The 18,958-nt window shown below is 34.0% G+C and overlaps 1 protein-coding gene across 7 annotated transcripts in view; it reads left to right on the top strand.

The window, feature by feature from the left end:
• Window positions 1-18,958, top strand: part of SCN2A (sodium voltage-gated channel alpha subunit 2) — a 258,782-nt gene that overhangs the window by 235,720 nt on the left and 4,104 nt on the right. For all 7 annotated transcript variants that reach the window (XM_055291928.1, XM_055291930.1, XM_055291931.1 and 4 more), the window contains 7 exons: window positions 645-818; window positions 3,740-3,862; window positions 5,123-5,404; window positions 8,025-8,078; window positions 11,010-11,147; window positions 11,512-11,616; window positions 17,493-17,763. In XM_055291928.1, coding sequence (XP_055147903.1) covers window positions 645-818; window positions 3,740-3,862; window positions 5,123-5,404; window positions 8,025-8,078; window positions 11,010-11,147; window positions 11,512-11,616; window positions 17,493-17,763 — 1,147 coding nt within the window. The remainder of the gene's footprint in view (window positions 1-644; window positions 819-3,739; window positions 3,863-5,122; window positions 5,405-8,024; window positions 8,079-11,009; window positions 11,148-11,511; window positions 11,617-17,492; window positions 17,764-18,958) is intronic.

Here is an 18,958-nt window from a genome sequence, read left to right as displayed (position 1 = left end):
ATGTTCCTTTGTCTTTAATCCAGGCTGCCAGGTTTTCCTGATAATTTTTCCGATAAGAAGATCAAGTTAGATAAATAGTCTTTTCATTCCGGAAGCCTCAGGAGTTCCGGCAAATGAGTTACCCACTCTTTCCCAAGGGCTCTGCAAAATTCTGTCAAAGGGAATTTCCAAACATACACCGCCCACACACACACACACGCACACACAGAGAGGGAGAGAGACAAGAAAGCGAGCAATGACAATCCTTTCCTTTTTCCGTAGGCTGAGGGACCTCCCTGCTTTATATCTGCATTACTAGAGGTTGTATTCCATTGAGTCTGCACTGAATGAGACCAATCTACTCCCAGGCGTTCCACTGCCTCCTGATCTAGAGAGAAGCAGCTGGCAGTCTCTCAAAAATTTTAAGCTCTTTGGGGGCACACTGAGACCAAAATTTAAAAATTACTGAAACCCTTGGTTGACTGAAATGCCCAGTCAGCAGTCATTTATGATCAGATAATGATAAAGTAAAATTCGGCCATGGGAAACATTAAACCTTCCAGCCTTAGGCACTGATAAGAGCTTGCATCATTTCCTTTTTTAAGAAATCATCAATTAGAGACTGTTTCTGATCATAAAATTTAATAGAATTTTTTGACTTACAGGCCTTTGAAGATATATACATTGAGCAGCGAAAAACCATTAAGACCATGTTAGAATATGCTGACAAGGTTTTCACTTACATATTCATCCTGGAAATGCTGCTAAAGTGGGTTGCATATGGTTTTCAAGTGTATTTTACCAATGCCTGGTGCTGGCTAGACTTCCTGATTGTTGATGTGAGTATGCTGCACTTTGCTGCTTTATTTGTTGGCATATATGTATTAGTTCTAGCAATGGTGCCTGACACAGTGTAAGCACTCAGTAACACTGTATCAGCCCAAATATAAATTATGTTTCTCATTTCACAGTGAGAGGATGCCCCAAAACATTTTTTACCAATTTAAATACATATACATTCAAATGTCATCATACTATACTTATTCATTTAATTTCAAATTAATATTTAAAATCTCAAGTTATGCAAAATAAAATATGAATTTAGAAATTTTGCTTTTTGCATGCTCACATTTCGCAAAATAACTTGTATTTAAATTTTTTACAGGCATCTTTGACATTAGTATCTTTGTCATCTCTAGAGCCTGTTGAGTTCAGGTCACACAGATGAATCATTAATTACAAAGAAATTTGAAAGTCCAAAAAGCAAGAGACACCACTTGATTCGTATGATATAGAAGCAAATTGGCTATTGACCAAGTAGTCAAAGATTTTATTAAACTACATTGGTGTTGAAATAAAATAAGATAGAGTACTAAAATATGAGGGTTTTTATATAATTGAATATGAGGCAAATCTACCATTAAATGTACTACTACTATTAAATGTATAAAGGTTACGTGCAGAATTACATTAACAGTCTCTGGCAATAAAGGAAGACAATAAATAATATTTAGAACTACATAAATGTGGACATTACAAACAATAGAAAATGCACCAAAACTATAACCATTTTTTATTTGTGTAATGGGATTATGCATGATACTATTTCCTGTCTCTATTTTCTGTATGTACTTATCATAGGTTGGTAAATCCATAATAAAAATATCTGATACTTGGTATATCTATGTTAGGATAAAAGTATTAAGACAACACTACTTGAATATAAGGAAACTCTTAAGAGAAATCTAGTTGTCCTGCAGCTAATGATCATATTATCCAAAGTACTCTGACATTTACCTTTTTAGATTTAAGAAAACTATTATGATAGTATATGAAACTGATAAACACTTTGCCTTAAATCAAAAATGCTTATTGCTCATCTATTTCATTATGAAAGATACAAATATAAATAAGTCATTTTTCTAGTCCTGCAGTAGCTTACAGTTGAAAAGTGAGGACAGCTGCGTACACAGTAAGTCGACACCTGTATTACAAGTGCCACCTCTTTACTTGAGGAAGGAGGAAAGGCTTCGAGAGGGAAGTGGAGTGTGAGCTGGAGCTTGAGAGATGTGAATGCCAGCAGGCACAGCTGAGGGAGGAACACGGATTCGTTAAAATGTTGGTGCATGACATGCAGGGCGGGTTCCAGAAACAAGTAGATAGGGTGAGGTAAGCCTTTGTAATGGGATGATAAGGTAAGAAAGATAAGTTAGAAAAGAGTCTGAAGAACCTGAGGTGCCATCCAAGGAAACCTGGACTTATGATTTAATAAAGAGGAAGCTATTGGAGAATTACGTATAGAGAAGTGACAAGACCAGCTTGTTTTTTTAGGAAGGGAAATTAGGTGGAGGTGTGAATGATGGAGTAGAAAGGAGATTATTTAGAGATCAAAACACCAATTAGGAGATTGCTGCAATGTCCCAGAAAGAGAAGGCCTGTATGTATCTCCTTTTTCACATTTAGCTACACAAGTCACATAAAATTGAGTATTTTACAACCTCTTTTCAGCCAGTAAATACTACCCCATTCAAAATATTTTCCTCTGTCTAACTTTTATCTTTCATCCTTTAACTTATGCTTATCTCTTTTTGGTTCTGTCTTCAGAGAAGGTAAAGTACTACAGGTCCTCATATCTTAAATACAGAAAAGCTTCACAACTCATGATAATTCAGTAACTATTTTTCAATTATCTGTTAAAAAGGGACTTACAAAGCCTAAGAGTTTGGATTTTAAGGGAACTATAGAACTATGTAAGACATAATTTTATAACTCATTTTCTGTATTCAAGAGGCTTCACTTTCAAATTGCATGTGCAAAATTATTTTGAATAAGTTGTTTTTTGTAACAACTTTCAATGTGCTTCACTTATTTTCCTTAAAAAATATATTTTTCAAATATATATTAACACCATACTCTTAAAAGCTATATTGCATATTTATCTTTATTTATCTGCTTTTGAAATTCAGGTGTACTTTAGAATGAAATATCTTTACTTAGCTTATATAATTCTAATAATTTTTCTGTGTGTTTTCAAGGAAATTGGACATGTGTATGTCCCCCTGACCGTTTGTCTTTTCCTTTTTAGCTAAGACTTTATAATTTTTATCAACGACATTAGTCATCTGTATGAATAACTAAAGACAACATTGTTCTTGCAATTTCTAATTTATCACAAAATCTCAACTTTTTTATTCACTAATTTTGTCTGACCTAATTAATGATATTATGCCCTTTGCACTGAAATTTACAAAAAGTCAAAGCTGCTTTTTAGAGGCCTATTCCTTTTTAAATGTGTTCATGCCCATATTCACCAGTGGTTTGTATAGTTTACTTGCATATCAAATGTTACTTTCCATTTCAGATCTGCTCAATATTATTAGAAATGATACAGAAATAAGTTTTACAGATCTGTAGAGGAAGATCACATTTCTCTCTCTGTTTTTTCTTTACTTTTAATTTTTTAAAAACATTTCCTACCAAGAATCTTGAAAAAAGAGCACATATATGGGCTTCTTTTTTATAAGTGTTCACAGACTAGTATCATTAACTTCACCCTGGGAACCTGTAGAAATGCAAATTCTTAGGCCTTTCCCCAAACTTACTAAATCAGACTCTGCTATTGGTGTTTTTAACAAGACCCCTGGGTGATTTTGAAACTCGTGAAAGTTTGAGAATTACTGATTCATTGCATAGAGCAAGGCTGAACTGCGTAGACATTGTTGTATGTAAATAAGAAAATTGTGTTGCTTTTTCTGTATAGGTCTCACTGGTTAGCTTAACTGCAAATGCCTTGGGTTACTCAGAACTTGGTGCCATCAAATCCCTCAGAACACTAAGAGCTCTGAGGCCACTGAGAGCTTTGTCTCGGTTTGAAGGAATGAGGGTAAGACTGAATGCCTTAGAATTTGTCGGAATTATTATTGAGAGCAGACTGACACTTTGTACCACGGAAATGTCAAATTTATGGAGAATGTGTCTTATACATTCATACTGACATAGCTAATCAATCAAAAATAATATTTACCAGATGTCCATAATACTTGGCACTGCTGGAGTCACTCACAGAGTATATTGCCAGAGGGATTGTTTCTAATTAGCTAGATTTTCACTTCGTGGAAAATCTCTATAGTTATGCTGCTGATTTGAATCAAAATTATTTATGTTCACTTCATTTATAAATGTGCAGGAAATCCTACTCGCTGTAGTTTAAGCCTACCAAATCATTACTCATCATTTCTTCACTACTCCACTGTGATACACTTTGAGCCTTTTGATGTTTGAATCAGGCCTTTTAGTTCTTAAACACAGGCTGAAATGGCTAAAAAGTAGGTCAACTGGAAATCTAACACTCATTTAGAAGGGTGGTACAAAAGAACAGAGGAGTTTGTGCTGACATTTGTCATTCCCTGAGGCACAAAACCTGAGACCACATACCCTCGCCACCTAGAAAGTGATGATGCCTTGTCTCGGTGGTTTTAGCTGGTTCAAAGGGGATTTTTAAAAAATGATACTTTTTGTGATATTTGAAAATAGTTACTTAGACTTTATCTGCACGTTACAATCACAACTAGAGATGAATGGTGTGTGTCTGTATATGCATGGTTACATAGAAAAGTGTTATTAGCTGTTAAATTCTTTTTACTTTACCAATTAGAAAGAACAGTTTTTGCAGTAGAAGGCTTAATAAACAAAAGGTATCAAATTTTCAGTACCAGAATACTGTTTATATTTTCTGTGTGGAATTTGATCCCCAAGTGGTCTCTTTTACTCTCAAATTTTGGACAGCAAATTGTATGGTTTGTATGATTTTTTGAAAGTGATGTTCGCTTCTATACTCATGCCACTGTTTATACTCTTAATTATTTTTGGCATTTACTGTTAGTTCCATCCTTTGAGGTAAATTTGCTACATGTATATTATTACCTCTTGAGAAAACATTCTCCAATATAAAATTCGTTGTATACTCTTCTGGTTTATAATTTTAAAATTCTTAGTTGGAGCTACCAGAGTCTAGTTTCTACCCAATATTCAACTTTGAAACAGGTTTTTTTAAATCATTTGACTGTTTTTTTAATAATGTTTAAAAATAAGTAAATATTTATTGTTGGCTTTTCACTTATTTTTCCTTCTCATCCTGTGCCAGGTTGTTGTAAACGCTCTTTTAGGAGCCATTCCATCTATCATGAATGTACTTCTGGTTTGTCTGATCTTTTGGCTAATATTCAGTATCATGGGAGTGAATCTCTTTGCTGGCAAGTTTTACCATTGTATTAACTACACCACTGGAGAGATGTTTGATGTAAGCGTGGTCAACAACTACAGTGAGTGCAAAGCTCTCATTGAGAGCAATCAAACTGCCAGGTGGAAAAATGTGAAAGTAAACTTTGATAACGTAGGACTTGGATATCTGTCTCTACTTCAAGTAGTAAGTAATCACTTTATTATTTTCCATGATGTGTAATTAAAATGAGTCTCAAGTTCTTCTTCCTCATAATGAGATATCCACCTGTTAGAATGGCTATTATCAAACAGATAAATGACAATAAATGTTGGCAAGAATGTGAAGAAAAGGGAACCCTTCTACATTGTTGGCAGGGATGTAAATTAGTGTAGCTTTTATGGAAAACAGTATGGAGGTTTCTCAAAAAACTAAAAATAGAACTACCATATGATCCAGCAATTCCATTACTGGCTATATATCCAAAGGAAATTAAATCAACATGTCAAAGAGATGTCTGCACTCTGACACTCACTGCAGCACTATTAACAATAGCCAAAATATGGAAACAACCTAATTGCCCATCAACAGACAAATGGATAAAGAAAATTGTGTGTGTGTGTATATATATGTGTGTGTATATATATGTATATGTATATATATACACACACATGTATTTCTATATACACACGTATAGATATACACTGTATATGTATATATCTATATGCATAGATATAGACATACACAGAAACAGTGTTTGTCTATGTGTGTGTGTATATAGAAGTAGTCAGGGAAGGGGCAGAGCCTGTGGCACTAAGAAACTGAGAAAATGTACAAGACTTTTGTTTTCAGAATTACTATGTCCACACAACAGAAAAAGTATTTCAAAAAGTAAATGCGGCTTGAATGTATTTGTTTTCAGTTTAGGAAACTGCTTCTTTTTATAGAGTGCCTTAAAATAGTATGTTCAACAATATTAAAAAGATTTTCAAAAATAAGCCCTCATGATTGGTGATTGGTAATAATCATTTAAAAACTTATTGGATGTATATATATGTGTGTGTATACACACACACCTATAGACATACACAATGAAATACTATTCAGCCTTTAAAGAAGAAGGAAATCCTGTCCTTTTATACAACATGGATTCACCTGGAGGAAATTAAGTGAAATAAGCCAGGCACAGAAAGACAAATGACACATGATGTCACTTATATATGGAATCTAAAAAATCACAAACTCATATAAACAGAAAGCAGAATGAAAATCACCAGGGGCTGGGGGATGATGGGAGATGTTGGTCAAAGGATACAAAATTCAGTTCGACAGGAAGAATACATTCTGTAGAGCTATTGTACAGCATGGTGACTATAGTTAATAATAATATATTATGTACTTGAAAATAGCTAAGTGAGTAGATATGTTTTCTCATCACAAAAAATGAGTGTATGAAGCGATATATATATTACTTAGCTTGAGTTAGCCATTCCACAATATACATATATTTGAAAACATCATTTTGTACAACATAAATATATTCATTTTTAATTTATCAATTAAAAATGAATACATTTTTGAAAAGCAATTAAAATAAAAATGCATATACATTTTAGGAACTCTATACAGATGCACTAAAACTATATAAAAATGATATAATACTATACAATAATAAAATAAAATTCTTCTTCCTCAGTGTTTACAAGTACTTCCTTAGGCCCATCTGCCTAGATTCCTCTTACCATGATTGAACTATCTTTTCTGCCCCATGCTGGAAACATGATGGTTCTAAAAACTTTATTGTCTCCCCGACTATGCATTTGGTAGCATAGCCAAGTCCTTTGTTACTGGGAGTTTAATCTAGGCACTCATTGTTTTCCTCCCTTCCTACTCTGAGGAAAGAAGTGCTGGCCCCAAGGGGGGTTGAAATGGTGTGTGTGTGTGTGTGTGTGTGTGTCCACGTGCGTGTGTGTACACAGAGAAAGAGAGAGAGACTTTCAGATAGGAAAATTGCTCTCTTGCAAATGAAAACTTTCCAATTAAGACTATCGTGTCGGCTATGCACTTATAATGATTCATTCAGCTATTCAACTGACTGCAGTAATATCCACTAGCTCCTGGACACAATCCATTTACACGATCCTCAAGACTATTAAAATAGGAAAGGGGAAGAGCCTGTGGCACTAAGGAACTGAAAAAATGTACAAGAGTTTTATTTTCAAGATCATTATGTCAACGGAGCAGAAAACAAATATTTAAAAAAGGAAATGCAGTAGAATATATTGTTTTCAGATTAGGAAACTGCTTCCTCTTACAGAGTAATCATCTCAAAATAGCATGTTCAACAATATTAAGAAGATTTTCAAGAATAAGCTGTCATGATTGGTGATTGGTAATAATCATATAGAGAAGAATAAGTAGAAAAGAAAGCATTAAGATAAATAATGCGGCATACTTTTGAACTTGTCTCATGCTGCTACTATATACATGAAATCTTGTCATCAAAGTTCATGATATACTTTTATATAAACACATCAGAGTCAAAGATTGTTGATATTGTTTTTATGATAGCATATTGTTACAGTAGATCATTATTTAATTACATATGTTAAATATCCACATAAGATGTTATAGAGGAATATAAATTTGAAGTATTTTCAATGCATATCACAAAACATTGTCCCAAAAGTGAATACAAATTTCAAGCTTATTTATATCCCTGTATTGAATACATGTCAAATAGAATTTTGATCAATTATTCTTATTCAATTTATTTTCCAAAATTATAATTTTGGGAAAAAAGAAAATGATATGACTTTTCTTACAGGCCACGTTTAAGGGATGGATGGATATTATGTATGCAGCTGTTGACTCACGAAATGTAAGTCTAGTTAGAGGGAAATTGTTTAATTTGATTAAATGTATATTTCTATAATATTGTAATTTAGTGATATTGTCAATAAAATAAAATTATGTGCTTAATTTATAAAACACATCTATATTATAAGGATAAAATATTTAATCATACTATTTCTTTCGAAATTATCATAGGATGATTTTCTCTAATCACTATGTATCTTTTAACATATCTTTTCTAGTATTTAGCAAGGCATCTGACACAAAACTTTATTGGATGTATTTTCAAAATGAGACATTTTATTTTTGGCTCTGATAGCCCTGGTCATTTGTGCATTAGAAGTTCTCACAGGCAATATTTTTCATCTGTCATATATTTCCTCCAGCTTTTGATCTTCCTTATAATAGGAAGGATATGACTGATAATGGGGACAAAAATAAACAATTTAGTGTTTCTCTTGGGAAAGTGAGATTAAGTGGTAAAAGGGAGGGACTTTCCTAATCTACCTTATACATACCAGTACTTTGAATTATTTTCTATAATTTTCAAATTTCTCACTATTTAATGAGGAATGAAGTCACATTTTGAAAAAAAAAAAAGACATTGATTTCTGATATGCCAGAGCATGATAATAAAGCTCAAAATGCTATTTCCCTAGCACCAGCAGCTAGCTTTCTGAGTGAAGAATTCCTGAGGTTTTTCTTTTTTTTTTTTTTTTTTCCCCACTTCATAAAAACAGAGAGGGAGCAAGAAAGCATAAAAAGCCCTGCATTGTATCTCTGTAAGTGCTATCAGGAATTCCAGTTATGAGATTTTTCTGAATAGTAATAATAATTTATTGTTTATCACTATTCACTATGCCAAGGACTTTCTCACATTATCCCATTTAATCCTAAATGACAACCTTATTGTATAGGTGATACTAGCTCTATTTTACCACTGAAGCAAAGAGGCTTAATGCGTTAAATGGGAAAACAAGTTTTTGAACCCTGACCACAAATAATGGCTCATACCCACTTCCCACAGTAGTTTCTTACCTTTTTGATTAATTAATTCAATGCTCTCTTCACCTTCCTTATCAATAGCTTATATGGCATGAAACATTTTCAGTTTCTTCTTTAATAACTTAGTAGACCTTTTCTGCTGCAAAACTCCTGGAATTTCAAGCACATTACAAAAGATGAAAGCCAATTGAGCACTACATTTATGAAAAGTTGCTGGATCTTACTTTAATTAGTATATTGCATCAGATAAATGCAAATTTAAACCAAAATAAAACATTATCTACACACATACCAGATTGGCAATACCAAAAATTCTGACAATACCAAGTTTTACCAAGTATAAACAGCAATAAGAACGCTCATACAATGCTGATGGGAAAAAAATTAGTTAAATAATCCATTAAAAACTGTTGGGTATGATCACATTATTTGAGAAAGTTAAAGATATTTTTTAATCCTGCAGTTCTACTTTGAACAATGTATCCTAAAGAAACTTATGCACATGTTTAGGATAATCTATGTACAAAAATGAATATAACTTTTTTTACACTTGCAAAAAACTGGGAGCAACTCAAAAATAGTAGAAATAGGCAAATAATTGAATACTATATAGTGATGAAAATGAACGAATACAGCCACATACAATCACATGGACGAGCTTTAAAAATACAACATTGAGTTAAAGAAACTAGACACGTACTATAATTCTACTTATATAAAGTTCAAAATTGACAAAACTAAGCTTATCGTTCAAAAATGCATACTGAGGTGTTAACTTGAAAGAAAAAGCAGGGACATAATTACCATAAAAGTCAGGATAATGATTACCTCCAGCAGGGATGATGGAGTTTCTGTTTGAGAAGGGTACACCAAGGGTTTCTGAAGTCATAGCAATGACCTGGGTTATGGATTTCACTTATAAAAACATATTATATTTTGCATTTATGTGTTATGCACTTTCCTGTATGTATATTGTCTTTTAAAAGTTTTAAAAATATAATTTTACATCACTGTTAACTAAACTCACATACACAAATAAAATCTCATTGAAAAATAAGTAGTTTTACAATATTTCTGATATTTTCCATTTTGCTCTATTTCCTTAGAAAAAAAATTGTGCTGGTCATAATCCTCTAAATTGATTTCATAACACAGTGGGTTATAACTTGCATCTATTATCATCATCAGGGACTGGTTAATTGAGTTGGTTAGAACAATGTCCTATTAGACCTGTGAAAGCTTCCAGCTAAGGCTGAAACCTACTATCACACAGTTTTCTAATCAAAAGTGGATTAGACAAGAGATAGTATTATTGTTACAGAAACAGTCCCTACTGAATAGGATAAAGCAATAGATTCATTTTCAGACAGGAGAGATCAACCTATACACCTACATACAGACATACTACAATGATTCTTGCCTATCTAAAGAAATGTATTATACCAAACCCTTACACTTAGCAATTACTACTGGCCGCCACTGTTCTAAGCATATTTATATGTTAATATAGTTAATCTTCACAACCACACTATGAGGTTTAAGTTTGACTATTTTCATTTCACAGATGAGAAAACTGAGGCAGAGAAAGTAAATCTTAAAAGTTTTGACATAGAATAATGTGACGCTGACATCTCTTTTGTAAGAAGAGGAAATCTTTAATTTGCATGCTGTGTGGGGAACTTTGCTTAGAAAGGAAAGTGCATTCATAATCTGGGCATTTGTTGGATGAAATTGTCTATAATCATTCAGACTTCTATATGAGTTATTTCATTTTCCCAGGTAATGAATAGTCTTGCAGAACTCTTCAATAAGCATGTGAGAGTTGAAGGTTCATAAAATCTGTTTAATGTTTGGTTTATTTTCATTCCAGGGATTAAAACATGCTTAGATAATTAAAAACTCACTGAAACAAGTACTAAATATAATGGTTACAATTCTTCATATTTTTTAGGTAGAATTACAACCCAAGTATGAAGACAACCTGTACATGTATCTTTATTTTGTCATCTTTATTATTTTTGGTTCATTCTTTACCTTGAATCTTTTCATTGGTGTCATCATAGATAACTTCAACCAACAGAAAAAGAAGATAAGTATATTAAAATTTCATCTTTGCTCTGAAATATGAACTAAATATTTCATACTGTTTCCTTTAGCCTCCAAAATGCAATCACCAAAAAAAGAATATAAAATTCAGAAATTATTTTGAGACATTTGATAATTGATAAGCTTTTAAGCAATTAATAATTCAGATAGCATATTTTTTGATATTTTTAGTCTAGAAATATGACTAATATGGCATAATTTGTATATTGAATAAAGGCATCTTTATAAATACAGATATTAACAACAATAGAACGAAATGTGGGAGCCAATTTTCACATGATTACTAAGGTGGATTTTATAGCCCTCAAAGAACACAATTTTAACAAGTATTGCTTTCATTTCTTTACTTTGGAGGTCAAGACATTTTTATGACAGAAGAACAGAAGAAATACTACAATGCAATGAAAAAACTGGGTTCGAAGAAACCACAAAAACCCATACCTCGACCTGCTGTAAGAATAGCATATTTTCATTGCCTATTAAAACTATATTACCTAACCCTTTCACAGCCAGAATTTCTAGAAACTAGTTATTTTTGTGGATTTGTAACACAAAGTTTTTTACCTTAACAATGGGACTAGGTAGCCTAAATAGCTTGAAAAATGTATTTTACATATATAATATGTATAAATTATATAATACATAACATATTTTATATGTAAACATATAAAATACATAGAAATAAAATTTGCTATACTTAAGTGCCAGTGGTATCATACAAACTGATGTCATTAAGACGCTTCTAATAACATCAAAAATAAAATACATACATACATACATACATACATACATACATACATAATGTGAAAATATTAAATGTTCTCAGAGTACAGAGGAGACAGATCGGAATAATTGGTACGTCACAGATTGGCCTCAGTTTTTGTCCAACTCTGCAGATTGAATGGAATCATTAATGAAACAGGCCACAGGTTTTGCTTTTTTCTAGTTAAACAATAAAAAAGGCAAGCCTCATATTTTCCCCTACTATCCCACCCTTAAATGAGATGATATCATTCTTTTTAGGGCTTTTTATTGGCTCTTCCGGGTGTATATTTGCCAGTGATACTGTTCGTTCAGTTTGGCTGCTGCAGGGAGTTGCTGCCAGGAGAGCCGCTAAGTTTTTCTATCACTCCTGAAGGACTAGCTCATATATTAAGTCTCAGAAAATCTTCCCCAAGGTATACATGGTGTAAAACACTTCAGTGTTTCTCAGAAATCTTGACTCTATAAGTTTATTGGTGACAGTCTAAAACAGACCATAATTAAGTGTTCAGTTGGTAAGCCGGCCAATAACTCAAAGAAAATGGATAGCTATATTGGGTCAAACATAAAGGGTGTACAATTTGAGCCTAGTCTTTAGGAAATAATACAATTTGAATGAATAGAGAGAGAAGCAGAGAACATTTACTATATGAGAAAATGTATACTTCATAGCCATATAGACAAATATATCAGTGCAGAATAGTGATGCATTTGAATTAGTGTGTAGTAGACACTGGTTTTCCGAGTTAAGTGAGTCAAGGTTACCATACGAGTCTGAAGAAATTTGTTCTAATTAAGCAATACAAATGGAATATAGTTAACAGAACAGCCTAGTAATGTGAAAAGAAAGATTTTAGAGAGTTTAACCTAGAGACTGGTGTGGAACAATGTTAGAGGCAAAATAACCCTGGGCCATAGACAAGAAGATAAACCCTTACATACAAGAAGATAGTCCATAATCTGTGTCACACCAGCAGGACTGGAATTACTCCAGGAGTGAAGTTAGCCAATAAGAAGACTCAATTGGGATGAAACACAGGAAAAGAGGGAGGATGCAATGAAAAAACTGGGTTCAAAGAAACCACAAAAACCCATACCGCGACCTGCTGTAAGAATAGCGTATTTTCATTGCCTGTTATGAAGCACAGAAAAAGAGGGCGGATATGTAGATAACAGAGAATCTAAAACATAACACCAGTTGATGTTTTGTGAAACTGTTGGTTCCACTATCATATACTGAAGTCATATGAATGCACTGGGAAAAATAGTGTTAGAGCCTATGAAATATCCAGACTGAGATAAGGATTTTAGCGTTGTCAGAACAAAATTCAGTTGAGCTCTGAAACACAGATTCATTTTTGAAAAATAATTAGAATAGAGAAAAAAACAAAATTCTCAGAATGAGGCCTTGCATACTTCATCAAGTTATAGGAAGAAATAAATCAATGAAGAAATGAGCTTGAGTTTATTTCCATCAAATGACATAGATTTACCTGTAGTGGCAGGGTTGTGTGGAAAAAGTTCAACACATTCAGCTAGAATATTATCAGCGATAATTTGGCAATTTAGGAATTAACTAGTAAAATCCACTTATTCCTTAATTGACAATATGTACTATGTAGTATGCTAAGCATTTGAACTTAAATATTGAACAGTATGGAGTCTAGCTAATGCAATGGATAGTAATCAAATAGTCATGCCAAAAAATGAAAGTATCCCAGAAAAAAAGGGATACTTTCAGCTGTGAGAGCTTATTAGGGGGAAGAGGCTGATTAATCAGGGAAGTTAGGGAAGGCTTTATTAAAATAATATACTAGCTGAGGATGGAAAAATAATTGAAAGCATCAATAGCCAGAGTGGGATGAGAAGAGCCCTTTAGAAGGGGAATGAATATGTGAAGGTCCTTATGTAGGAGGGCTGGTGAGACTGGAGTGCAGAAAGTCAAGTTTCATTTGGGACACATTGAGAATAAAGAGGTTAGGACAAGCCCAAACTTTTCTGGGCCTTGGAGGGCATTTTCAGAAGTTGTTTTCATCCTAAGAGCAGTAAGAAACCATTAAAGTGGACCCAGTCAGTCTGGGCTTTGTGGTGATCACTCAATCAGTTTCACAGAGGCTGTGTGAATACATTGTAGACTTGTTTTGGAGCTATTTCAGAGATGGTAGGTAGCCTGAACCATAGCGATGTGGAGATTAATAAAAGTGGATGGATTTGTGAGCTATCACCAGAGTGAAATTAAAAAGTTTGTCTATTAATTGAATATGGGAACTAAAGAAGGAACCAACAAGAATGACTGGTGTCTTTCTGCTTTGCACAACTGGATAAATACTGATGTCATGCAAGAAATGAAGAAGGGACAGAAGTGGTGAGAAAAATTGGAGATGCTAGTTTGCAGAATTTGGCAACCAAGTCAGAGTGAGAGAGAGGAAGGAGGAAGGGAGAGAAATGATGAATATTTAGAAGTAGCAAAATAAAGGTTTCTTAAGATTCAGAGATTAGGTTTAAAGGAAAGCAAAAGGAATTTTAGAGAGGAAAAGATTGAAGAGAGAGGGAATAAATATGACATAAAAATGCACAAGATGTGGGACAAGAACATAGTGGTCTAGGGTAGCTTTAGAAAGAAAAAGGGGCTGAGTCCTCTAATGAATTTGGAGTAATATATGAAAAGAACATGGAAATTAAAATAATATGAAATGCAAAAGGAAACAGAGGAGTTTTTTTTTTCTTTTTTTTTTTTTTTTTTTTTTTGAGACGGAGTCGCGCTCTGTCGCCCAGGCTGGAGTGCAGTGGCGCGATCTCGGCTCACTGCAAGCTCCGCCTCCCGGGTTCACGCCATTCTCCTGCCTCAGCCTCTCCGAGTAGCTGGGACTACAGGCGCCCGCCACCACGCCCGGCTAATTTTTTGTATTTTTAGTAGAGACGGGGTTTCACCGTGGTCTCTATCTCCTGACCTCGTGATCCGCCCGCTTCAGCCTCCCAAAGTGCTGGGATTACAAGCGTGAGCCACCGCGCCCGGCCAGAGGAGTTTATTTAAACTGTTTAAATTTAATGTTCTAAAAAAAGTAAAAATAGAGGGCAAGAGAATGGAAATTTATGAGAAGTTTGGAATTATCTTTGGAGCAAATGAAGGACAAAGGATTGCTAATTGTTAAATCTGAAGGGCCAAGATGAAGTTAGAGAACATAAATTTTTGGTGAATAAGATCTTCAGAATTATACATCTTGTTCCAGCATATTTGACACCCTAGGATTTAAATGGGAGAACAGAACACAGAGACTCGCGATTGGAGTTGTACATTGAGATGTCTGTCCCATTGGACAACTCTATGAACAGGGAATCTAAGGAGTTTTTTATTAGTCATGGTGATATTAAAATTAAGACCAAATTTCTGCTTTTAAGATATTTTGAACTTACTATACTCTAGGAGCCATATCTGAGAGAAAAATGGCATTGCTCTGCTTTTGAGGGGCCTCAAAACAAGTGGAAGGGAAAGAAAACTAAAATTGAATAAGAGCAAACCATTTGCAGTACAATGCCATACATTTTGTGATCAATGAATGAACTCAGTTTCCTGAGAGCACTGAGTGCTTTAAACTCAAAACTGAGTTAGAATTCATGAGACAGAGAAGGGGTGGGGGACGTCTGTTTTAGACAGAATAGTAGACAGATAAACTATGTAAAATGATACAGTAGAACCTGCATAAGCTTCTAAGAGTGGTAGGCAGGAAATATCAGAGGGTGGAAGTAAGGGGAACATGCCAGACTTGGAAAGTTAAACTACAGTAAATTAATAATTAATAAGGAAGGGTTTGAACTAAAAGTAGACACATTTATTGGGTTGAAAGAGGCCCTGAGAAGACAGATCCAGCTGGAGTAATAGAAATCTAGTTCAGCAGGCCAAATATGCATTCAGAGAAAAGAGCAAAACAAAATAGAACAAGTAGTGCTTGATGTCCAAAAATCACCATTGGAAGTAATGGAAGCCTCCCTATAGAAAGAGGGCAGAACACTAGGATGTAGAATCCAGGCCACTGAAAGTATCAGGATCTGGGAAAGCAAGCCATTAGGTGTATATGTAGCAGAGTATTAGTCATTCGAGTTGAGAAGGTAGAGAAAGGCAGCCCAACAGAGGTAAGTCAAGACCAGATCCCTAGATTACCTGAGAAACAAAGCAGATATGTGCAAAATGGAACAATACAGAAACCAATGATCAGAACTGGTTTACAAGTTGGGGACTTAATTTCATAAGCAAGACATAAGGCAGTTAGTACTTGGAAATAAGGTCCAAATAGACTAGGGCAAAGATTGAATATTTCCATTGTGACTTTTTGAAAGACAATTTTATTCTTACAGAAGAGTTACTCATAATGAATACTCTAATGAATCTGTACATACTGTCCTCTTATTTTAACATCTTCTGCAACCATAGATCAGTTCTCACAACTAAGAAATTAATCTTGGTATAATACCATTAAATAAAATACAGAACTGAGTCAGATTTCACCAATTTTTCCACTGAAGGCTTTTCTCTAGAATGATGATTTTTAAAACATCTTAGCTGAACTTTAAAATGAAATTTAAGATGCTGTAGCTTTAGTGAGAGAATATAAAGTCAGAAATCAGACGAAAAATTTAAAAAGAGAGAGGAAAACTTGGAGAAGTATATATTTATTAGTTACTTAAAGTAAAATTAATGCCCTCCCAACACATGGGATAAAAAATTTTATTACATGACAAATATTTACTAACTGTCCATCATAACATGATGGCGTTCTGTGCACTGAGAACATAATAGGTGAGTTTATAAAACCTGGTATCATTGTTAGTATAAATAAAACAAATAGAGTTTGTTGAATAGAGTTGAATATACAACATACAAAATTTTCTTCCAAGTATAAAACAAAAATAAAACACACTACTTTCTTTAATAGAATAGAACATTGTAATAATGTTCCATTGCATTTGATCCTCACATAAATGCTATGAGGTAGCATTAAGAGATAAGATTTGAGGCCGGGCATGGTGGCTCATACCTGTAATTCCAGCACTTTGGGAGGTCGAGGTGGGCAGATCATGAGGTCAGGAGTTTGAGACCAGCCTGACCAACACGGTGAAATCCCGTCTCTACTAAAATTACAAAAAGTAGCCGGGCGTGGTGGCATGTGCCTGTAATCCCAGCTACTCAAGACGCTGAGGCAGGAGTATCACTTGAACCCGGGAGGCAGAGTTTGCAGTGAGCCGAGATCGTGCCGCTTCACTCCAACCTCTGCAACAGTGCGAGACTCCAACTGAAAAAAGAAAAAAAAAAGAGAGAGAGAGAGATAAGATTTGAGACCCGACCTGGAGCTTCCCTATTTACACTATTTACCTGCTTTGTGACCTAAGGCAAGTTACCTCAGCTCTCCAATCACTGGTTTTGCAAGGAATTTTTTTTGTAAAATGTTGTGAGGATTAAAGGTGTGTTTTTATAAAAGCTACATTTTTTGTTCCTTTCTTAAAATCAGAAGAATTGAATTCGATTTTTTTTAAAGTTGCTAATGGAACTTTTACATATTATTTGTTCCAGAACAAATTCCAAGGAATGGTCTTTGATTTTGTAACCAAACAAGTCTTTGATATCAGCATCATGATCCTCATCTGCCTTAACATGGTCACCATGATGGTGGAAACCGATGACCAGAGTCAAGAAATGACAAACATTCTGTACTGGATTAATCTGGTGTTTATTGTTCTGTTCACTGGAGAATGTGTGCTGAAACTGATCTCTCTTCGTTACTACTATTTCACTATCGGATGGAATATTTTTGATTTTGTGGTGGTCATTCTCTCCATTGTAGGTAAGAAGAGGTGCTTTTATTAAATTAAGGAATATAGTGGTAAAAATGTGTGTTTTAAAACTTTAGATGTGTTTTTCACTGATCTTTCTCATTCATCCCAAACTCCCAAATAAAAATCTAATAGTCCATTGTTTTAGTTTTAGTTTGCCATTTCTCTAATTGCATGCTGTGCTTGAAATGATGAGTGGAATATAAGGAATTTATATTTTCAGCTTTCATTTATTCTCATTTAATATTTTCATCTATTCTCATCTCAGAAGACAATAACTGCAACTTTGGTAGAATACTCTTGTACCTGGTCATACTCCTGTGATATTGACAGTTACTGCTTTGAATAAACAATCAATCTACACACATATATACATAAATCATTTGAAGTAGTCACATAATTCATAAATATGACCTCTTAAATAATTGGAATAGTGTATATGTGCAGTTATATATATAATTACACATATATAAGTTTCATGTTATCTTTGGGTGCAGACAGTTTTCTGTGGTTTGCAATATTTCTTTTTGGAAGCAGCTATTTTGTTTGAGAATCCAAAACAGATTTGTTATCATCAATGATACATTAATGTTAGGATACATACATACATTAAGTGCTAGGAATGCAAAAGGTTTATTGGAAAAAAATATATATATACAGTGTTTATGTATAAGATATTAAATGAGGTACTGTAAGTAAATAGAAGAAGATTTAAGAGAAGGTTCTGCCTATTTGGGGAAAGAGAACATTCACATGGAGGGGAAAATTATATAGCACTCTTTAAACTACTTTCTTTAGTTGAATAGAACATTGTAACAATGTTCCATTGCATTTGATTCTCACATAAGTGCTATGAGGTAGCATTAAGAGGTAAGATTTGAGATCTGACCTGGAGCTTCCCTGTTTACACTACTTACCTACTCAGTGACCTAAGAGAAGTTACCTCAGCTCTCCAATCCCTGGTTTTGCAAGGATTTTTTCTGTAAAATGTTATTGTGAGGATTAAATCAGATTATGTATATATATGCACTTAGCACTGTGCCTAGCATGAAGAAAGGACTCAGTAAATGTTCAGTTTGACCACAAGAAAAAGTTGATATTATCACCATTTACTCATGCATAAAAGCAAGTGCCAAGATTCAGTCCCAAGTGTGTCTGTCTCCAAAGCCTATGTTTTCTTCTGTACCTCACGCTGCCCACTCCCAA

Source organism: Symphalangus syndactylus, chromosome 9 (assembly GCF_028878055.3).
Source record: "Symphalangus syndactylus isolate Jambi chromosome 9, NHGRI_mSymSyn1-v2.1_pri, whole genome shotgun sequence".
Lineage (NCBI taxonomy): Eukaryota > Metazoa > Chordata > Mammalia > Primates > Hylobatidae > Symphalangus > Symphalangus syndactylus.
Note: the sequence above shows the minus strand (reverse complement) of the source record. Positions and strands in the feature narration are given on the sequence as shown.